The sequence below is a fragment of the Lethenteron reissneri genome, chromosome 8, assembly GCF_015708825.2.
Source record: "Lethenteron reissneri isolate LAM-NWPU_2019-01 chromosome 8, ASM1570882v1, whole genome shotgun sequence".
Lineage (NCBI taxonomy): Eukaryota > Metazoa > Chordata > Hyperoartia > Petromyzontiformes > Petromyzontidae > Lethenteron > Lethenteron reissneri.
Genome location: NC_083786.1, coordinates 6550430 through 6573148, shown reverse-complemented (window position 1 = coordinate 6573148; position 22719 = coordinate 6550430). Strand labels below are relative to the sequence as shown.

General features: G+C 52.9%; 1 protein-coding gene across 1 annotated transcript in view; it reads right to left on the bottom strand.

Annotated features, from left to right (window-relative positions):
* Window positions 1–15749, bottom strand: part of LOC133361753 (formin-like) — a 58957-nt gene extending 43208 nt beyond the window's left edge. The window contains exons 1-3 of the mRNA XM_061580752.1: window positions 15735–15749; window positions 14388–14565; window positions 2452–4328 (exon numbers count right to left, since the gene is read on the bottom strand). Of these exons, the coding sequence (XP_061436736.1) occupies window positions 2452–4328; window positions 14388–14565; window positions 15735–15749 (2070 nt within the window). The remainder of the gene's footprint in view (window positions 1–2451; window positions 4329–14387; window positions 14566–15734) is intronic.
* Window positions 15750–22719: the final 6970 nt, after the last annotated feature.

Sequence of the window (22719 nt, the reverse complement as noted above, 5' to 3'; positions counted from 1 at the left end):
CGGCATTATCTTTTCATCAGTTGCGTAACGCTGTGTGGAAGCTACATGGTGTGACGCTCCGCGCGAAGCTTCAGGTATTCTTGGCCACCGTCATTCCCTCCCTTATCTACGCTTGCGAAACGTGGACCCCCCTAAAAGAAGAGATGGAGTGATGTGGTACAGGAGGATGTGGAGCTGAGTTGACTTGCCGATGACTGGTACCAGCGGTGTCAAGATCGGCCTCTGTGGAGGAGGCCCTTGAAGGACGCTACTGGGCAGTTGGAGGCAGTCACCCTCCAACAACAACGGAGGGCAGAGGAGCGACGCTCATAACAACGAGCGGAGCGCCGGGTGGCTAAAGCACAGAAAGTTGGCACAATAGGGGGCACAGGTGGTGCATCGGCCAGTCATCTCAGTCGACCCGTGGCACCGGCTGGATTTGCCCCGTGACCTCCTGCCAGCGGGCGTTCGACACTTCATGTCGGCTCAACATGCACATAGCCTGGCACAAGCGCCATGGTGACGTCACCGCCACTTAGTGGCGAATGGCGGTTGTTGTTGTGCCGTGCCGGCCTTCATAGGTGCTCGCTCACAGCCCTTGCGCCCAACAGTTTGTTAAAGGCTATACGGGGGTCTTGCCCTTGTTTGTCTGTGGCTTAGAAAAGCAATGAGGATACATTTTTAATATTATGTAATAATGTTTAGTTCAAAAGCACACACGAATACGCTGTGTATCATGTGTGTATGTGCAGTTGCCCCAAGAGTCTGTTAAAGGTTTTTTGGGGGGGGGGGATCTTTGTCTTTTGTGTATGGCCAAAAACATGAATGAAAACGTGACGAAGCTTTTCATTGGTTGCAACATCCAAACACCACCTGCGCGTACAGATCTTTTAAAACGTCACGTGATAGGTGTCGCGGAAGTTGAATACCTGGCTCTGAACCCATTGATTCTCACCCATCCGTGCGTGTCTTCTTGTCTATGGCCACGCGGGAGCCACCGCGGCGAAAGGTCGATGACAAAAACCGCGTACGGCTCTTTCTCAATCCACTGCTGCAAGACAGCCTCCCCCCTGTGCCGTGCTGGTATCGGCAGGGGGGTTATACGACCACACTTCACACTGCTCGTCAACGTTATTTTGGTTTAACACGTCGGCTTTCGCGACCAATATCCATAAAAGAGGTTTTTGGGTTAGATTGCGTTCATATGAATGTTTAGTTAAACCTGACACCACCCGACACAGCTAATTAGTAAGATTTGTCACGTAAACAAAACATGGCAATTATTTACGAGTACAGCACACTGGTTGTGTTGGAGAGTAAACCCACAACATTTACGACGCGTTTTTATTTTTTTACGACAGATTTATATTTACGCGATCCAACCCAAAAACCTCGATTATGGAAGGTTATTTTGTTTAACCGGGTGAGAATTCGCGAGGCCAGAACAGCCTTCTCATCGGCACGAGTGACCTGGGGTGTCACGTCTGCCAGTAGGTGGGGTAGGGGGGGGTGATGACTGCTGTTGGTGTGTTTGTGTGAGCCCAATCGAGTAATTTGCGATGTAATTTTTGGAATGTGGAAAATTTGCAGTGAGGGTCGCTCAAGGCGTGGTGCATGGACATATTACAGCATTGTAGAGTGCAACAATAGATTTTTCTGCACTTCCTTCAGCTGACAAACATAGCACCACAGCAGCCGACAACAACCTGTTTTGTAGATGGCGTTCGCCCATTCAAGTATAGTCCGGGCTGAGACCTGCTTTAGCTTCGGAGACACTGCGCATTTGCGGGTGGTTTTGAGCAGAAGCGGCTACCATAAAATCACTCGTAAAGGGAAAGTCGTAAAATGCATTTTACTTACTACTGATTGATTCAAGAAAGCCACACTGAGTCGTATATGACTCTTTTTCAAGAGGGCCCCTGCTATACTGGGTTTTATTTTTAGATATTTTCAGCCAATCTATGATGAGTATTTATTATAGAAGTGGGAGGAAAACGGAGCATCCTGAGAAAATGTATGCATGCCAGGGGGCAACACTCTATCCCCGTACAGACGAAAACTAAAACTAACGTTTTTTTTATTTTAGCAGGTCAGGCCAACAGAGACATATAGTTGTTTTTCAGCAGCAACCTGGCCACAAATGATAGCTCAACAAAATGCCTCATCACGTGGAAATTTATAGCAGCCAAAACTCTAAATGCATATTGATTCTAAATGTGGAAGGAAAAACCAGAGGACCCGGAAAAAATTCCACTCGACCTCAGGGAGAACGCGCAAACTCGAAATATACAGACATCTGTAAGAGGCAGTTTAAAATCACATACAATCGTACACTCACGTTGGCCAGGCATCGAGCCCAGCCGCCAATTAAACACCCATCACCGAGCGCGAGTTTCCAAACGCGAGAGAGGAGGGGGAGTGCGACGGGCATCGTACTTGGAAAGAATTGGTTTGCACGCCTGCACCGCTTACCGTCTCCGAGTCTGGCGACTGGCCGTGGGGCGGCAATCGGCTCCCGCTGTGCGCCGCCTGTTCCGCCCTCCTCTCCCCGTCCAGCGCGGCCACCCCCGGCGCCGGCAGCCAGGAGTGATTCGTCGGGAACTCATCGCCGATCGCCGTCACCGACAGCAGCTTCGGGTGACCATCATGATCCCTCCTCGCCCGTCTCGACAACGCCGACTGCGGCGCTGGCGGGGCCGACGAGCCCCCCCCCGCGACACCGGCGGCGCTGGCCTCGGCCAGCTGGACTTTGCTCTGCACCGCCTTCTTGAGCTTCATCACGGCCAGGTCGGTGTCCTTCAGCTTGATCTCCGTCACCGACTCCTCGCCGCCGCCGCCACCGCCGCTGCCGCCAATCTTGATGATGCGCAGGCCACTGAAAATGTTCGGCAGGCGCGACAGGAAGCTGTGCGAGTCCGGCTCTGGCTGGGATTTTTTGTCGGTGTCGTCGTCGCCGCCGCCGCCGGGGCTGGTGAGAACGGGCGACGTTTTCCGAAAGACGAGGTCGGGCATCGACTTGTTGGTGGCGCCGCCGGTGCCCATGCTCAAGCTGTCCGGCCGCGGCAGCGAGGCGCTCGTGTCCGCACGCGGTCTCGCGTGGACGTAGCCCTGGTGCACCGGGGATGCCAGGCCGGGTGACGAGTCCGAGTAGCCGCCCTCGCTTAAGGACACGCTCGACGCCGACCCCAGCGCCGCCGGTGAAGACGAACGCGACCTCTCGCCGTCGGACTCGGCGGGCCCGGCCGCATCGGTCTCGGTGGGCCCGGCCGCATCGGTCTCACGGGCATCGCCGCTCACCACATTCGTTTCCAGACAATCCCCGGCTGGTGCACCACTGGAACGGCGCGAGCCGTTGGCCGGAACTGGATCGGCGTGCCGCGTTCCGTTGCTCGGCTCGTCGGACGGAGGCCGAGCGCTCGGCGGGGTCGAGTCGACCGCAGGTGAATCAGTGACGACGGAAGCGGCAGCGGCCGCATCAGCTGCGACCGCCGGCGCGGGGGGGCCGCCACCACCCGCTGTTTCGTCAGCGGCGCAGGAAGGGGGAGCCTCTCGGCTCGTTTCGTCTGCATCGATGAATTCGAGCTGCTCCGGAGGATCAAACGGCCGATCGGCGATGGTGGGGGTGGCCGTGGCGACGTCGCTCTCCCTGTCGGCGTCGCTCTCCCTGCCGGCGTCGCTGTCCGTCTCGCCCCTATCAGACGACGGCGTTGCCAGTTGGCTCTCCACCCCGGAGTCATCCTCATTGTCGTCACCATCCTCGCCCACAACTTTGTCCAAAATCGCAGGCACCACCTCGCTCTGAGTCACCCGGGGATCGGGGTTGCGTTCGCGGTCATCACCGGCCGGTGGCTCCGGCTGTGACACCGCGTTGTCCCGCTGTGCATCACAACCGTGACTGCTGTTTATATTGCCCACATCCACCCCAGCCGCAACATCCCCATGGTCATCCCCGTCAGCCAAGTGAGCATCCACCTCCACGCCCGGTGTCTGAACGGTGGACTCGGCGAGCACCGATGCTCCCCTCCCGTCGGTCTCCGTTTCAACCACCACCGTCACATCCGTCTCTTTCACGCCGTCGCCGTCGCCGTCGCCGTCGCCGGCCGCGATCATCGGCACCTTCGCGATAGGAATGGGTCCTGGGACGGCCCTCCCGAAGAGTGCCAGCATGCCGAAGCGCTTGCTCAGAAACGTGAGCACGGACTCCTGTGGCTCCGGGTCGGCGACCTCGGATGCCGACTCCGGCTCCGGGTGGCCGGCGCCAGGTCGTAACGCATCGGCCTCCGTGCAGGTGCGGCGTGCCTCCTCGCCCGACTCCGCTCCCGACTCCTCTCCTCCCGCGGACGCTGCGCCTGTCGCACGACGGCACAAAGTGGCGTGGGCGTCATCACGTGCGCCGCAATGCGAGGGGGTGGTGGTGGTGGTGGGGAGGGGGGGGTTTCAGTTTGCGTAGCCAAGACGGAGCGAGCGGTACTTGTGTATACGCAGCGCAGCCGCCTCCGCCACCGTTCTCGAGTGACACATTCAAAGGGGCCTCGCATAACTCGCGCAGTCCATTGCTCGACAGTCGGGACACGGGCTGGGCTATTTTTGTAAAGCTTACATTGTCTGGAAATTCGTCACGGAGCCGTTTAAAAACAGAAACACCTTGAACAGCCGCGTTCATTCAACGGAGGTGAACTTCGTGTTCGGGGCGGGGGGGAAACTAAACGTTAAAGACACTCCAACCAAAACATTTAAGATTTAAGAGGTTTTGTTGAGACCATTGGACTGATAGCAGCTGATTCATCGACTCGTTACGATCGCGGCGTCATCGTTGTCGAAGCCGTTGGTGCCACCGCCGCCGCTCCTCCTCCTCCTCCTTGCTACCTGTCACGTTCTCCCCTCCGCCAGCTCCCGCAGCTGCTGTTTCTGGGTCGACACGTGGTCTCATCCTATCATCTCTATCCAGCCGTGGGTCTCGTGTCGTATATAATTCGTTTAGCCTCCCGGTTTTACAAGCAGTGGTTTATTCTCTTTACTCAGCCCGGTGATGGAGGAGTCGTGGGAGTGACAGCCCCCTCTCCCATCGCTCGAGCGGTCGAGCTTTTACCAACCAGAGCATTAACGACTCCACTGCTTGCCGGAGGTTAGGACTCATGGGGACAAAGTGCAAACTGCGCCCAAATTTTAGCCGCTCACACGGGCCCATAGAATGCTATTTGCGTATTGGTTGTTGCCGGATGTCTGGGTTCATCTGGGTCAGCAACCCAGGAAATGCACCCCCACCCAGCACACCACGTCCAGCATACCTCTCGCTACGGCCATGGCTACTACGAGTCAGGTGCCACCTACTCCAGTTTACCAGCGACCTGGAAAAATATCCACACCTCGGACCACCACATCTAGTATACAACCTCTCGCCACAGCTATGGCTACGAGTCAAGTACCACCTCCATTTGGCAGCGACAAGGAAAGAAAAAATTGTCGAGAAATTTCGCCGAGCACCTGGCCACGAGCCCTTGACTTGAGGCCCCTTCCGTGGTCGTTGTGCCACTTTCCTCCCTCTGCCCTTTGACCTCCTCGCGACTTGGCTCACCTGAACCGCAGCCGCTGGCTCGTCAACAACGCTGGACCCTGCTACCGGTCGAGCGAATTGACGACGCGAGACTGAACAGACGTGGCCACTTACCACTGTGGCTACGCAGTGCTGGAGAGTTTCAAGAGCACAAAGCCCGGCTGAAAAATATTTTTGCACTGCACAATAAGAAAAATTAACCCGTAAAAACAAAGTTTTTCACTCTAAATCCTTTATATGCGTGGCGGCTAGAGTCCTCTCGTCCTCTGGCTCGAGATGGCTGCCACCTATGGGTCAGATGATTGTCTGCCAGCATTAAGAAATTGGTAATTAAATATTTTAAAAATTTCCCTAAACAGTGTAAAATTTTGGAGAAAAATTTTTCACGAAAATTAATTGTCACGCACAACGAGTCTGTGTGGAAAATGTCAGCTCGATTGGATCACGGGAAGTGTGTTAAAAAACGACCGAAAGATTTGCACGGTCGTAAGCAAGCAAGCACGCAAGCACGCAAGCAAGCGAACTTAATATAAAGGATTTAAAAAGTAATCAAGGCAGAACATTTTTTTTCTTAATTGATGCAAATGTAAACGAGACGAAACTGTTGCATCAAATCACAGCGCTTAATTACCACAATTAATATCACCAGTTGGAGCGGGGGGGGGCTTGCTGAATCGATACAAGGTGAATAATTAATCAGAAATGCCACTGCAATCTGCTGCCCTGTAGTAACGGTGAACGCGCTGGGCTTTCAATCTCGTGGTCACCCCCCCCCCCCCCCCCGTCTGTGTCCTCCCAGCAATACCAAGACAGAAGCAACCCTAGGTGACCTCAGCAACCAGGACTTTGACCCGTGATATCTCAACTATGCGGCAAGTCCGAAGGGAGTGGGAGGAGAAATATTGTTTGACTCAAAACCCAAAGCAAACGAACAGCAGCGTTTGACGGCGATGATTGTAGACTTGGAGACAGGAGGCAAACCCGAGCCCCGAGAGTTGGGGGCCAGAGGCTTCTTGTAGAAATCTGCATGGTCACCGGGGCGAACATTAAACGCATGGCAAGCGCCGCCGTTGAGCGAAGCTGCAGTATGTAAACAATGGCGAGATCCCCCATGCAGCCTTGGGGAATGCTGCGTCAAGTGCTGTTAGCGAGCACCTATTAAAGCCGGCAAGGCACAAGGTGTTTTTTGGGGGAGGGGAGGGGTCACAAGCATGCCCCGCTGCCTTAGTCGCTCCATTGTAGCCATTTACACACCGCACCAGATACTCATTTGAGGCAGAGTCGGCCTCAAGGAGGCCCCTGAGCGGTTTAAATACTCGCCACGAGTTACTGGTCGTGAGCGGTAATTGAACTCGCGTTCCCGGGTCCGTAGCTCAGTGTGTTATCCGCTACAAAGACAAAGATGCCCCAAAAAGCCTTAACCGACTGTAGGGCCAAGTGCTGTTAGCGAGCACCTATAAAGGCCGGCACGACACACGAGGGGGTGGGTGGCCAACACCACGCCCGGCCACGTTTGTGACGATGTGTGACGACGGGGGGGAGGTTTGAGAAATGTGACATCACATCCAAATGCGCAACTTTAAATAAACAGACAACACGTTTCACTTAATTAAATAGACTCTTTGAAAGATGTTTTCTCCTACAACATCAGAGTGCAGCGCCACATTAAATACGCACTACAATGACAATAGTTTAAAGGAATTTGAAGCGTGTTTTATTTTTTTGGGGAGGGGGCAGAGCTTTGTGACGTCATATTTGAGGGGGGGTCTGACTTTTTGTGACGCCGTGTGACGAGGGGGGGGGGGGTCAAAAATCTCCAATATCGCGTGACGTCATTTATGGACGGCCCCATAGCTGTTGATTATGGTGCTCGTAATGAAGGTACTGGCATTGACGATGTTGATGATGATGCTGGCGTTGATGTTCTGGTGACTGCTATGATGATGACGACAACAACGCCGATGATGTTGACGATGTTGATGCAGCCCTGCCACCCACACGGTCTATACCCGCAGGTGCGCCGGCTTTTTACCTGGCACAGCAACGCACCTGGCTCAGCTGTCTGCCCCCCCCCCCTCTCCCCCTCCCGTGTGTGCGCTCGCATTGAGACGGCGGGTCCCCTAGGGGGGGGGAGCGGAGGAGGAGGACGACCTTCCCCGCAGGTGGCATTGTTTGCCGAGGTGTGGAAAGCGCTCCGCCACCTTCGTAGGTCAAATCACCCGTGATACACCCCGTCCTCGTCACACCCGGGCAAGCTAAAGCAAGGTTGAGTACGGAGAGTGGCTTTTTTTATGGGACACCATCGTATGTATAGGCTGCGAGGGGCTACGTTGTGGGAAATTGGGGGCGGTGCGGCTAAATCACTCGTTGCGCTGCACTTCTATGCCCCCCGCATTCACCCACGCGCACCGACCAGCGGCGAAGTATGGCCAAACAACCGTCAATGACCGACGCGCCGTGCGGGGGAGGGAGGTCTTCATCCAGCAGTGGAGTTACAGAGGGCCGCACGTTAATTAAAATTAGATTCGTGTCTGCACGATGTCTGCACGATTGTTGCATCGCGGGTCCGTGAGAGACGACGAGCAGCTTGTTGGAGGGAGCCCTTCATCCGGCAGTGGATTGACCACGGCCGATAAGTGATACGTCCGCCGTTATTGTTTGTAACTTGAAAGAGCGACGAAACAGAAGTGAGGAATATTGTTGCAAAATCGAGCCGGTCAGATTCTGGAAACGATGACGGATGCACGAGTGTGTCTGTTCAACCGCGAGTTCAATGGGGGCATTTGTGTGCACGTGCGCGTCTCCGGTATGTGTGTGCGTGTATTTGACCACGGGTGTGTTGTGTAAATGTGTGTAACTGTATGCGTGTGTGAAGCGGTGGCGAAATGCGCCATGGACTCGGCAACTGATGATGAAAATATCTGAACTGGTCCTGGGCCTTCCTTAGGTCGACTCAGCCTCAAGTGAGCGCTTGGCGTAGCTCTGGGGAGCGGTGGTGTAGCGGTTAGCGCACTGCACTATGAACCTGATGACCAGGTTCCATTCCCGCTCACGGCCAACACCGGTGACGATTATCTGAACCGGTCATGGGCCTCCCCTAGATCGACTCAGCCTAAAATGAGTACCTGGTGTGGTGTGTAAACATCGCTACTGGGGAGACGAAGGCGGCCGGGCGTGGATGCTGGCCACCCACCGCCTCGTGTGTCGTGCCGACCTTTATCAGTTCTCGCTGACAGCACTTGCCACAACAGCCTGTTAAGGCTACACGGGGGATCTTTGTCTTTGAACTCAAACACACACACACGCACGCGCGCGCGCGCAATCACCCAAAGCCGTTAGCAGCAGTGTCCAGTAACCCCGTAGGAGGAGAAGGAAAGTCCTTGTTCAACTCGGGGCTCCGGACCGCGTCTCGCAATCACCAATTACTACCCCCCGCGTCATCACGCACCACGAATTCCACCCCCCCGCCCCCACCTCCCCCCCGCCCCCAGCTCCACCACACGCAGTAAATGCTCCACGTTGTGTCCCGCCGGGCTCTGAGTCTCAACCCCCCCTCCCACGCCTCGCGTGAATCATTACCCCCCCTTCCCTCCCCGCAGTGTGAGAGTGCGGTGTGAGTGTGAGCTCACACGAACGCTCGTAAACGCACAACGGAGTGTGTCTGCTACGCCACAAACGAGCCACGCTGTCCACCTGCTGTTTACAACCCCGCAGAGCCGGTGGTGGGAAATTCCACGTTCCTATGGCGGGGCGGAGTTCGGGTGGGTGGGTGAGGTAAGGTGATCGAGCGGTACAGAAATGTGAATCCTTTTAAACAATTTCTGGGGTCTCGTGGAGGGGGAGGCGGGCGGGCAATCATCCCCCCTTACCCATTTTTGGGTGAATCCAAGACAAGACGACCACTGTTGACTTGCACACAACTTGGTATCCATTCTATGGACCTCGGATGGAGGGTGGGCTGAGTCAAGCCCCATCCAACCCCAACCCGCGTTTGAACCCGCAACATTCCGATTGCGAGCCACTCGCTCTACCCCCCCCCCTCCCCCGAGTAGCCACACGAGCCGCGTCCCGAGCACGCGGTCAGACACCCCGAGCAACCGGCACGGCGACTTCGCTTTCATCTAGCAGTGGATTGACAAAAGAGCTGTAAAAACACAGACTAAACACACACACGCGAAACACGTCCAACACCCGGCCAGCCCAGCCCAGGGCACGCGAGATCTGGCTCGGGGCCAGTTATTACGAATGAAAATATCCCCCCGAAGAGCCCTCAACAGACTGTTGGGGCAAGCGCTGTTAGCGAGCACCTATTAAGGCCAGAACGGCTACACGAGGGAGCGGATGGGTGGTCTTCGTCACGCCCGGCCACCTTTGTTTTCCGCAGTGGCGATGTTTACACATCGCACCAGGTACTCATTTTAGGCTCAGTCAACCCTAGGGGAGGCCCAGGACCGATTTAGATAAGCGTCACTGGTGTTTGGCAGCAGCACGGCCACGATCTGCAGCAGCTGTAGCAACATCATCATCAGCACCGCTACCAACAGGAGCAATATCCTCATCAGCAGTCACACGGCGCTCACTAGCACCAGTGTCAGCATCCTCGCTGGCAGAACCACACTCAGCAGCAGCAGCACAATCACTCACCACCTTTACCACCACGCTCAAACTCACCGCCAGTAGCACCACCACCAAACCACAGCAGCACCACCACACTCACTCGTGACTTGCTACACCAGTAGCACTCGCACAATCACTCACCACTACCAGCAACAACCTCCCCACCTTAACCATCACCACCACGCTCAAACTCACCACCAGTAGCACCACCACATCCACACTCGTGAGTGACTTGTCACACCAGTAGCACTCCCACAATCACCACCATCAGCAGCAACAACCTCCCCACCTTAACCATCACCACGCTCAAACTCACCACCAGTACCACCACCACATCCACCAACCACAGCAGCATCACCACACTCACTCGTGAATTGCCACACCAGTAACACTCGCACAGTCACTCACTAGCAGCAGCAACAACCTCGCCAATATCAGCAGCGCCGCTCTCACCATTACGAACCGTCAAAGAATTCTCACCGGCGGAAAGGAGCAGTAGCATCACCATCACGAGCAGGATCAATGTCCTCACCAGCAACACCACTCACTCCCCCACCCTTATACCACCACCTCCACCACCACGCTCAAACTCACCAGCCACAGCAGCAGCACCACCACATGCACCAGTGACTGCCACTGCAGCAGCAGCAGCACGCTCACCAATACCCTCCACCAACCACCGCCACACCACCACACTCGCCTTCACCAGCAGTAGCGCCCTCATCGGAAACAGCGGCAGAATGACGCTCACCACTCACCAGCAGCAATACCACTTACCTTCACCACACAGCAGCAAGCTCACCACTCACCAGCAGCAATACCACTACCTTCACCACACAGCAGCAAGCTTACCACTCACCAGCAGCAATACCACTACCTTCACCACACAGCAGCAAGCTTACCACTCACCAGCAGCAATACCACTACCTTCACCACACAGCAGCAAGCTTACCACTCACCAGCAGCAATACCACTACCTTCACCACACAGCAGCAAGCTTACCACTCACCAGCAGCAATACCACTACCTTCACCACACAGCAGCAAGCTTACCACTCACCAGCAGCACAACCACCACGAGCACCACTCACGAACACCATTACTCTCACCAATCAGCACCACCAGCCGCAACCTTCCTCTTTCAACCTCACCACCACCACCACCACCACAACACTCTTATTCAACCTCACCAACAGGAGAAAAGACCAGCACCCTCACCATTCACCAGCAGCAACCACTGCCAACCTCGTCAGCAGCTCACAGTTACTATCACCACGCTCACCAGTGCCAGCACCAGCCTCACCTCGCCAGCCACGGCAAGCACGCTCACCAGCAATAGCCACACGTGGACTCCAACTCGGATCCTCTGGTCAGTCCGACTTCGACGTAACCGAGGCAAGATCCAGCCGACGCCGAGAGCGCACGCGTCGCCACGGATACGCGTGCAGCAGCAGCAGCGGCGGCAGCAGATCGTGATCATCTCACCTCGTTTCATCTCTTCTCGCGTCATGTCCTCTCTCATCCCATCTCTGCTCGTTTCATCATCCCACGATCGAGGTGTAGTCGAGTCGAGGTGAAAGACATTGAAGGAAATAATTAAACCGTAAACTTCCTCCGTTCCCTCTCTCTCTCTTTTACAAACCGGGAACCACTCCTACCGGTGAATGGATGAGAGAGCGTGAGCGGTGAATGGGTGAGAGAGGGTGAGAGAGCGTGAAGCGGTGAACACTCCACAACTCGCGCGCGACAAGACAGACGATTATACAACTCGAGAGAGAGAGAGAGCGAGATAGAGCCGAGTGAGAGGCGAACGACGAGGTGACGAGGGTTAACAGAGCTTCTACCAATCACCACTGCCGCCGGGCAACGCTTGGTGGTGATGGTGGAGAGCTTGTGTGTGTGTGTGAGAGAGTTAGAGAGGAGAAGGGTGGGGTGACTGGCGGCGTTGCGTGAGAGATGAACTCACTCACTCACTCGCACCCCTATAGCGCAGACCTCCATCGCATCCGCGATCTTGCACACAGACACGCACGACAGGCAGCAGCAGCAGCAGGAGGAGGAGGCGTATAGGATGTCGAGTACCCACAGTAAGGGGAGGAATGGTGGTGGTGGTTTCCTGTTCGCACAGGTAGGTACCGGCTCACGCGGATTATATCATTATTTTCTTATTCTTCTTCTTACTACAGCTGCTGCTTCTATTTATTGCTGCACCAATACCTAGGCGACCGCCTTGTCTCCCTGAGCCCGACACGGACATTCATTGGCTGTTGGCGGCAGCTTAGCTCAGAGGCGGGGGGTGGGAGGGAGGAGGATTGAGGAAGGTGGTGCCGCCGGTGGTGGTAATGGGGTTTAAGTCGTTGATGGTGGAGATGGCGTGGAGTGGTGGGAGCTGGTGTTGGTATGGCGATTTGAGTGGTGGTGGTGGTATTAGTATCGGGATTGTGGTGGTGATTGTGGTACTGGTAAATGAACCATGGGTGTTGCTGGCGGTGGTACAATATTTGGTGATGATGGCAGTTTGGAGTGGATGTTACTGCAGTATGTGGTTAGTGGTGGCTGGGGTGTTGGTCGTGATGGTGGTGGGTGGTGGGTGGTGATGGTGGTGGGTGGTGATGGTGGTGGGTGGTGATGGTGGTGGGTGGTAATGGTTGGATTTCGCGCGGTGATGCAGCGATCACGGGTGGTGGGGCAAGTTGGGGGTCGTGGTTGTATTGGGGCTGATGATGGTGGAGGGGGCGGTCACGGTGGTTGAAGGTAACGGTAGAGGCCCCGCCTCCGTCTGTACCTGGCCAATCAGGTAAAGCTCACCTGGCGGGGCAGGTGAGCTCACCTGAACGGACAAGCACCGAGCGGTCAAAGCCAAACCGGCGTAGGAGGGAGGCTGCGCTTAGCCCCGTTGGAGACCCAGAGCCTATGGCGGGAATTCCACATTCGCATGACGGGGACCGGTCCATCCATATGAAAACAGTTGCTACAGTAGAATACATAGCACACGACCCTATCCTCAACGCCTCCACGTGGGTAGGCGGCACCCAGATACTTCATTGCCCCCCCCCCCCTACCGACGTCTGTTAATTATAGAAGTGGAGTAATTATTTGTCCTCTTCATCACCTACCGCCCCCCCCCCCCCTCCCTAGTCACGGCCTCGTAATGCGCGGGGTCCCACCGCGGTGTTTGTTGCTGTTCAAGGAAGGAACACTCCGGACCGGTTTCGACCTTCACGGTTCTCGCCAGCACGGCAAAAGGGGATGAAGAAATGAATGGGCAGCATATCGCTTAAATCGGTCGGGTTGGCGAGCATGCAGTGCAGAGTAGAGGGCGAGAAATGCAATACAAACTGGACAGGGCAGGCGAGACAGACAATACAAACGAGACATCACTAAACGAAACGATACAAATGATACAATACAAACGCGACAGAGCAATGCAAACGAGACGGCACAAGCGATGGCGTCAAACGAACACGTGGCAGTGAATCGGCAAGAGAATCGTTGAGTCAGGAGGAAATCCATTCGTGCCTTGCCTCGACTGTCTACAGTAACTCGCCCCCCCCCCCCACCTCAGCACCCTCGCCTCCCCAGATAAGGATCGGCTTAGCATCCCCACGGTAACGGCAAGGTGCATCACAGGTGTAATCTGCTGCCACCGGCTGGTAGAGACACGCGGCTTTGGGTTGAATCCGCGGAAGCTCCAATTCACGCCGGGTGGGTGGTGGCGGCGCAGATTTCGATCACCGGACGCTTTGGGCCCTATTGTTGCGTGGGCTTCTCTAGTATTTGTTTTTCTGACTGCTCGTGACCAGATCAGAGGAATGCGCCCCCGTCTCATCCGACCTCGGAACACAGAGCAGGTGATTTCAAATTGTACGTTCCATGGGCGGCGGGGGGAGGGCGTCCCAAGCTGAACACCTTTATCATTTAATTCCTAATGAACCCCTGCCCCCCCCACCCACCAAATATAGACGTCAAACTCCGCCTATGATTTAAACTCGCAACGTGAGAGACAGAGAGAGAGAGAGAGGTTGCCTCAAGGGTCACGAAGAAGAACCACAGCACAGACGGGGAAGGCAAAAGCAGCAGCAGCAGCAGCCCCAGCCTCCCCTCCAAGCTCTGCGATCCTCTACATATTCAGGTGGCATCGGCCAATGAATATACGTGGAAGGAAACAGGAGCACCCGGAGAAAGCCCACTGGGGTGATGTATGTCTCGTTTGTGCTGTCTGTAGTGCTATCTCTTACCGGCCGGCGGCGGCAGATGACACCTGAGGTGGACCTTGCCCGCTACCGTGGAGACGCTGGGGAGCGTCAGCGCAGCCCTGACTCTACCTGGGCAGCGCTTTTCACAAGACAGCGGGAAGAGGAGGTGACATAGAACGTGCCGGAACAAAGCGAAACGGAACACGAGACAGAGCAAACACTATAACGCGCGAGACGGACAATACAACCTGCAAAGGTGTTCATGTACTAGGGGGCCGTCCATAAATGACGTCACGCACCTGGGGGGGTGGGTCAGATTTTTGTGACGATGTGTGACGAGGGGGGGGGGGGGTTGAGAAATGTGACGTCACATCAAAATGCGCAACTTAAAATAAATATAGAATTGTTATAACAGCACACCTACAACATCAGAGTGCTGCCCCACATTAAATACGCACTACAATGACAATAGTTTAAAGCGATTTGAAGCATGTTTTATTAAAAAATTTTAAATATGGTTTGGGGGGGGGGGGCAGAGCTTTGTGACGTCATATTTGAGGGGGGTCTGACTTTTTGTGACGCCGTGTGACGAGGGGGGGGGGGGTCAAAAATCGTCCAAAATTGCATGACGTCATTTATGGACGGCCACTATGGTCGCTTAAATCGGTAACCGCGTGAAACAACGCTAACCGAATGACAAAACCGGTAAAAAAGCGGTTACCGATTTTCCGCACTCAGAAATGTCGAGAGCAATAGACGTAACTTTTGTTTTAACTCTTTTATCTGAGAAATGAAGGGAGCTGCCACGGTCGGAGAATCTGTGTAATTGAGTAACACGCCATGCAGTTAGTCAATCGATCGCCAGCTCGCAAATTGTCGGGTAAAGTGTGGGTACGCCGACCTCTTTTGCCTGCACGTCTCGTAAGCGTGGAAGAGTAGGCCAAACGCCCTCCAGAGCTCCCTCGAGTTGAGGCCCCTTTCCGCCATCAGTGGGGTGAACAAGTAATTGCAGGGCTGCACCTTTAGCGTTAATTCACCCATACAGTACATTTACCCTTGGGCCTGCCGCCGTGCGATTTGTACTTTCGCACGTGCCAATCAATGGGTTAATTCATTACTAAAATTCCACTCGAATCGATTAGCGGTTCCAGACGTTCGAACCGGTTAATCCGTTCATAATTACTACATTGCCTGGTAACGTTTCACAACCATTATGTAACTACCTCCACAGGGGTGTGTGCGTATGCACGTTGACACTTGTGTATCTGTACAGGTGTATGCACGTACCCTCACCTACACAGGTGTTATGCCTGCACGTGTGTGTGCTTGCATAGGTGCGTGTGTTTGTGTACCTGTACAGATGCGTGCGTGGTGCTGCTGGCCACCCACTCGCTCGTGTGCCATTCCGACCTTCGTATGTGCTCCTCGCTAACAGCACTTGACCCTACAATCTGTTAAAGGCTATACGGAGGATCTTCTTGGTTCTTTCGGTAAAGTCACGTAGAAGTGAAATAATAAAATAATAAAAATAAAACATAATAAAATAATCGTCTGAATGAGACGCTGTCTTCCCGACAGACCTGTTCTTCACCTGAGGACGGCTGCTTGCGTTGTGGCCGAAACGTCGTGAGAATTATTTTATTATGTTTTATTTTAATTATTTTATTATTTCCCTTCTACGTGACTTTGCCGAAATAACCAAGAAGATGAATCCCTGCAGTCACGAAGGCTTTAAATTGAAATTTATCCGGAGGATGTTTGTATTTATCTTTATATAGCTGCACACGCGTGTGTGTTATGGGTGTGTCATGTATGTACCTGCAGAGGGGAGTGAGCGTATAGGGGTTATCTATGGGCAATTTATAGCCCGGGTAAGCATTGCGCCGAAGGGAAACGAGTTGGCGCCTCTGAACACGAGGCCGTTGCGTGAGTGGTAGATTAGCTGCCGCTCCGGTCCATATTGTGGGCAAATCACATCACATAAAATAGGCAACGTTCCGGGCAACGACCCTTCTTCAATGTCCAAATAATTTGTTTACATTTGTTGAGACTCGGGCTTCTCTCGGGAAATTGAATATATTTCGATTTAAAGCTTCTTTCGTGACTGCAGGGATTCATCTTCTTGGTTCTTTCGGTAAAGTCACGTAGAATGGAAATAATAAAATAATAAAAATAAAACATGATAAAATAATTCTCACGACGTTTCGGCCACAACGCAAGCAGCCGTGAGAATTATTTGATTATGTTTTATTTTTATTATTTTATTATTTTCATTCTACGTGACTTTACCGAAAGAACCAATACAAATTTGAATATAATAACAATAATATGCAAGTGCAGTTGTGCAAACCACTGATCAATCCGCTCTCCTTTCCATCTCATTTGCTTAGAACCACAGGACAAACAACAACAACAACACCACTACCACGCACAGCCCCCCCCCCCCAAGCACAAACAACGCTGGCATTGTTTGAGATCGCATCCAGAGAAGGCCACTGTCATGAGGACGACGTGCGGAGACAGTTCCTTAATGTCCTCCGGGTTCTCCGGTTTCCTCCCCCCACAACTAAACAAACCACACCCGCAATGTAAATGGGGTGGGGCCCAAACCACCCACTCCCCAATTCTGAGACATCGCCTGCAAAATGACCCAATTGGAATTACACACAGCAGAAGCAACACTATCACCTCCTCCCCACCTTACTGTTGGCAGGAGCCTCTTGAAAAACTGAGTCATTAGACTCGGTGAGGCTTTCGTGGGCAAACAAGCGGAATAATGGTCTTACAAATAAATCACCCACTTTTCAATGTTGTTGTGGCACAAATTATAAATGATGGAGTTAAGCGATGGTGTATATATGTGCACAGGCACAAATTGAAATAACTACCCGCCGCGTCTGCCCTTAAAAAGCTGCCCTTTAGAGCAAAATACAACATCACGCTTATCCGTGCGGACAGTAATTATTAATCCCGTTGCCACTCCACTGCTGGATGACGGCCTCCCCACGCCGCTGTACGGGCCGTGATCATTAATTGACCATACTTCACCACGCAGGTCAATGCGGCGCGGTGAATGGGGAACATGCCAGACCAACATTATCCAGACGCATGTTTAAACAAGCAAAACTATTTCCGGACCGGTTTCCACCCCCTGTGTCTCATCAGCAGAGTCAGCTTTGTGAAACGGATGTTCCTGGGTTTACATAAATTATTGGCAGTAGCGCTCCCTGTGAACCATGGAAACCCGTTCAACGCAAACACGCAAATACTGTACAACAAACTCACAAGCTCGTACGGTGAGTTTGCATTTCAGAAAGTAACACTTTTAGAAATGTCGCTTGTTGTTATTGTTGGTGCGTGATGACCGGTGTCTCCACCCATACCTGTGTGCGTGTCCAGAATTCCCAAATCCCCGAATGCAGGGTCCAGCTCTCGGGGGTGCAGTGGACGGGAGTCCAGTGGTATAGGGGTCCTGTCCAGGAGGCAAGGAGAGAAAATGCTTTCTCCCGTGTCCTCTCCTCGGCGCCCTCATCCGATTACACCGGGGCGAGCCGAGGGGGGCAGTTGCCCGGGGAGACTGAACCGGGGGGGGCCTCATGAATAGCGGTCTGTATGATATGTGTGACTGCGTGTGTGACTGTGTGTGTGGGGAGCGGTGGTGTAGCGGTTAGCGCGCTGCGCTATGAACCTGACGACCCGGGTTCGATTCCCGCTCACGGCGAACACCCAGTGACGATTATCTGAATCGGTCCTGGGCCTCCCCTAGGTCGACTCAGCCTCAAATGAGTACCCGGTGCGGTGTGTAAACATCGCAACTGGGGAGACAAAGGCGGCCGGGCGTGGTGCTGGCCACCCACCCCCTCGTGTGCCGTGCCGGCCTTCATAGGTGCTCGCTAACAGCACTTGCCCATACAGTCTGTTAAGGCTACACGGGGGATCTTTATCTTTGGGGAGCGGTTAGTGCCCTGCGCTACGAACCCCGGCGACCCGAGTTCGATTCCCGCTCACGGTCACCAACAGCGGTGACGATTACCTGAACCGGTTCTGGGCCTCCCCTAGGTCGACTCAGTCTCAAACGAGCACCTGGTGCGGTGTGTAAAATCATCGCCACTGGGGAGACAAAAGCGGTCGGGCGTGGTGCTGGCAACGCCGGCCTTCATAGGTGCTCGCTGACAGCACTTGCCCCAACAGTCTGTTAAGGCGATTTAGGCCGTCCATAAATGACGTCACGCGATTTTGGACGATTTTTTACCCCCCCCCCCCCCCCCTAGTCACACGGCGTCACAAAAAGTCAGACCCCCCATCAAATATGACGTCACTAAGCTCTGCCCCCCCCCCAAAATAAAACATGCTTCAAATCGCTTTAAGCTATTGTCATTGTAGTGCGTATTTAATGTGGCGCTGCACTCTGATGCTGTAGGAGAAAACATTTATTAAAAAGTCGATTTAATTAAGTCGAACGTGTTGTCTATATTTATTTAAAGTTGCGCATTTTTATGTGACGTTACATTTCTCACCCCCCCCCGCCTCTCGTCGTCACACATCGTCACAAATGTCTGACCCCCCCCTTAGGTGCGTGACGTCATTTATGGACGGCCCCATACGGGGGATTTTTGTCTGTGTCTGCACCAACGGCCTGAGAAGGCAATACGGGGAGGATCTTTTGTCTACGTACGCGTATTTGTGTGTAATTGCGGTTCTGTGTTTGTAACTCTGTTATGTATCCGCCTGAGTAGCTGTATGTGTGGTTCTGCGTGAGTAGCTGTATGTGTGGTTCTGCGTGAGTAGCTGTATGTGTGGTACTGCGTGAGTAGCTGTATGTGTGGTTCTGCGTGAGTAGCTGTATGTGTGGTTCTGCGTGAGTAGCTGTATGTGTGGTTCTGTGTGAGTAGCTGTATGTGTGGTTCTGCGTGAGTAGCTGTGTGTGTGGTTCTGCGTGAGTAGCTGTATGTGTGGTTCTGCGTGAGTAGCTGTATGTGTGGTTCTGCGTGAGTAGCTGTATGTGTGGTTCTGCGTGAGTAGCTGTATGTGTGGTTCTGCGTGAGTAGCTGTATGTGTGGTTCTGCGTGAGTAGCTGTATGTGCGGTTCTGCGTGAGTAGCTGTATGTGCGGTTCTGAGTGAGTAGCTGCATGTGTGGTTCTGCGTGAGTAGCTGTATGTGTGGTTCTGCGTGAGTAGCTGTATGTGTGGTTCTGCGTGAGTAGCTGTATGTGTGGTTCTGCGTGAGTAGCTGTATGTGTGGTTCTGCGTGAGTAGCTGTATGTGTGGTTCTGCGTGAGTAGCTGTATGTGTGGTTCTGCGTGAGTAGCTGTATGTGTGGTTCTGCGTGAGTAGCTGTATGTGTGGTTCTGCGTGAGTAGCTGTATGTGTGGTTCTGCGTGAGTAGTTGTATGTGTGGTTCTGCGTGAGTAGCTGTATGTGTGGTTCTGCGTGAGTAGCTGTATGTGTGGTTCTGCGTGAGTAGTTGTATGTGTGGTTCTGCGTGAGTAGTTGTATGTGTGGTTCTGCGTGAGTAGCTGTGTGTGTGGTTCTGCGTGAGTAGCTGTATGTGTGGTTCTGCGTGAGTAGTTGTATGTGTGGTTCTGCGTGAGTAGCTGTATGTGTGGTTCTGCGTGAGTAGTTGTATGTGTGGTTCTGCGTGAGTAGCTGTATGTGTGGTTCTGCGTGAGTAGCTGTATGTGTGGTTCTGCGTGAGTAGCTGTATGTGTGGTTCTGCGTGAGTAGTTGTATGTGTGGTTCTGCGTGAGTAGCTGTATGTGTGGTTCTGCGTGAGTAGTTGTATGTGTGGTTCTGCGTGAGTAGCTGTATGTGTGGTTCTGCGTGAGTAGCTGTATGTGTGGTTCTGCGTGAGTAGCTGTATGTGTGGTTCTGCGTGAGTAGCTGTGTGTGTGGTTCTGCGTGAGTAGCTGTGTGTGTGATTCTGCGTGAGTAGTTGTATGTGTGGTTCTGCGTGAGTAGCTGTGTGTGTGGTTCTGCGTGAGTAGCTGTGTGTGTGATTCTGCGTGAGTAGCTGTATGTGTGGTTCTGCGTGAGTAGCTGTATGTGTGGTTCTGCGTGAGTAGCTGTGTGTGTGGTTCTGCGTGAGTAGCTGTGTGTGTGATTCTGCGTGAGTAGCTGTATGTGTGGTTCTGCGTGAGTAGCTGTATGTGTGGTTCTGCGTGAGTAGCTGTATGTGTGGTTCTGCGTGAGTAGCTGTGTGTGTGGTTCTGCGTGAGTAGCTGTGTGTGTGATTCTGCGTGAGTAGTTGTATGTGTGGTTCTGCGTGAGTAGCTGTATGTGTGGTTCTGCGTGAGTAGCTGTGTGTGTGATTCTGCGTGAGTAGCTGTATGTGTGGTTCTGCGTGAGTAGCTGTATGTGTGGTTCTGCGTGAGTAGCTGTGTGTGTGGTTCTGCGTGAGTAGCTGTATGTGTGGTTCTGCGTGAGTAGCTGTATGTGTGGTTCTGCGTGAGTAGCTGTATGTGTGGTTCTGCGTGAGTAGCTGTATGTGTGGTTCTGCGTGAGTAGCTGTATGTGTGGTTCTGCGTGAGTAGCTGTGTGTGCGTATGCGCGCGTGTGTTCGCGTCTCGGCGCCTGTGCAACTGTGTGTGTGTGGGAGCAATATCATGGATTGGGAATAGGGTTTAGTGTTCGCGTTAGGATGACTGATCGGGAAAGGGCGGAGAGTTTTCGGGTTAGGGATGGAGTTGGGGTTGGCGTTGCCCTGGCTATGATGACACAAACCAGACACGCTCCGATGGCCCTGCCGAGTGATGCGGCCTGGCCAAAAGAGCTCAGCTTTTAATAAATAAAGAGGCACACGAGACGTAATTCCGTGTGTACTCTAAAATCAACATTGAGTTTGTATAGATTATTAGCGTCATAAACCACATCGCCGCGTGATCCGCAGACACGGAGGCGCGCATGTTTATGTTAAGACGTTTGTAACCGATTCATGAATGTACTCGGGGAATAAGTATAACCCGTAAAAACTAAGTTTTTCACTATAAATCCTTTATATGCGTGGCGGCTCGAGTCCTCTCGTCCTCTGGCTTGAGATGGCTGCCACCTATGGGTCAGATGATTGCATTGCACCATTAAGCAATTGGTAATTAAATATAATGTTTTTGTCCTAAAAAGTGTAAAACTTTGGAATTTTTTTCACCAACATTAATTGTCACGCACAACGAGTCTGTGTGGGTTAAAAAACGACCGAAAGATTGGCACGGTCCTAAGCAAGCAAGCGAACTTAATATAAAGGATTTAAACATCCACGGGTGCGAGGGAGTCAACGGATAATTGTATGATGCAGGAGGACACACCGCTACATTCCGCATTGTCCAGTGGGGCGTCTTTACCTGGCTGTTGATCAAAGGCATACACAACAGCAAGGCCGTGATTATAATATACATTGGGGGGGGACACATCCCCCCCCCCAATATTTAAATATGCTCAAAATGTCCCCCCCCCCCAATATATTGCTATAAAATAGATTTCTGTTTATATGATTGTGGTTTTGGTTGTACTTTATTAATCCCTAATCTCTGCCATTACATACAAGTGAAACAAGAAAAGGTACAACAGAAAAAACAGAGCAATGTAATGCAATACGCTATTAGACATTATTGTAAAAAATAAATAAAAAGTCGACCCTATTAGTGAATTTTTTTAATATTTAGGCAGGAAATGGCAGGTAATTTTTTTCAAATTTAGATTTTTTTTCTGGGGGGGGGAGGACCCCAGACCCCCTGGAAGATTTGGTCCCCCCCCCCCCCCCCATGTTGACTCCATGGGTACGGCCTTGCACAACAGCAACAAAAGCAGCAACAGCAGCAATAGTAGGGTGCGAAAGAAGTTCAACATACATAAAACGCTCTATCCAACACAGAAGGGACAGATGGACATTAGTCCCCACACTCTGCTTGCACCGCATTCACCTGGCAGGGTACGGCACCTCCTCGAAGCCCAAGGGGAAGGGAAATTGGTCAACAATTGAGTGATCAACTAACCCTTGCTGCTGCCTCCACAGAGCTGAATTACAGGCGCGTGTGTACTCTGTGCATTTTGTGCGTGTGTATGTAATGTATATACATTATAGATATAGGTAGTGGGCATTTCATGCTCTCTATGGGATACGTCACGGTAGGCGAATTACATGGTTCACTGAGAATGCTTTATACTTGTAAGCGGTTTAACACGAGACTCAAAAGAAACGTAGGGGTTTTAGACAGCCCCAGGTGAAACCAATCAACCGTCGTGTCCTCCATTTTGGGACTAAATGTCTAAATGTAACGAAACATTGTTGGATTTGCCTCCGGTTAAAAACCATACAGAGGCCGACCAACTTGATTTCTCGAGCCCCTCTAAGCCGTCGCTATGCCTCGGCATGCCACAGCCC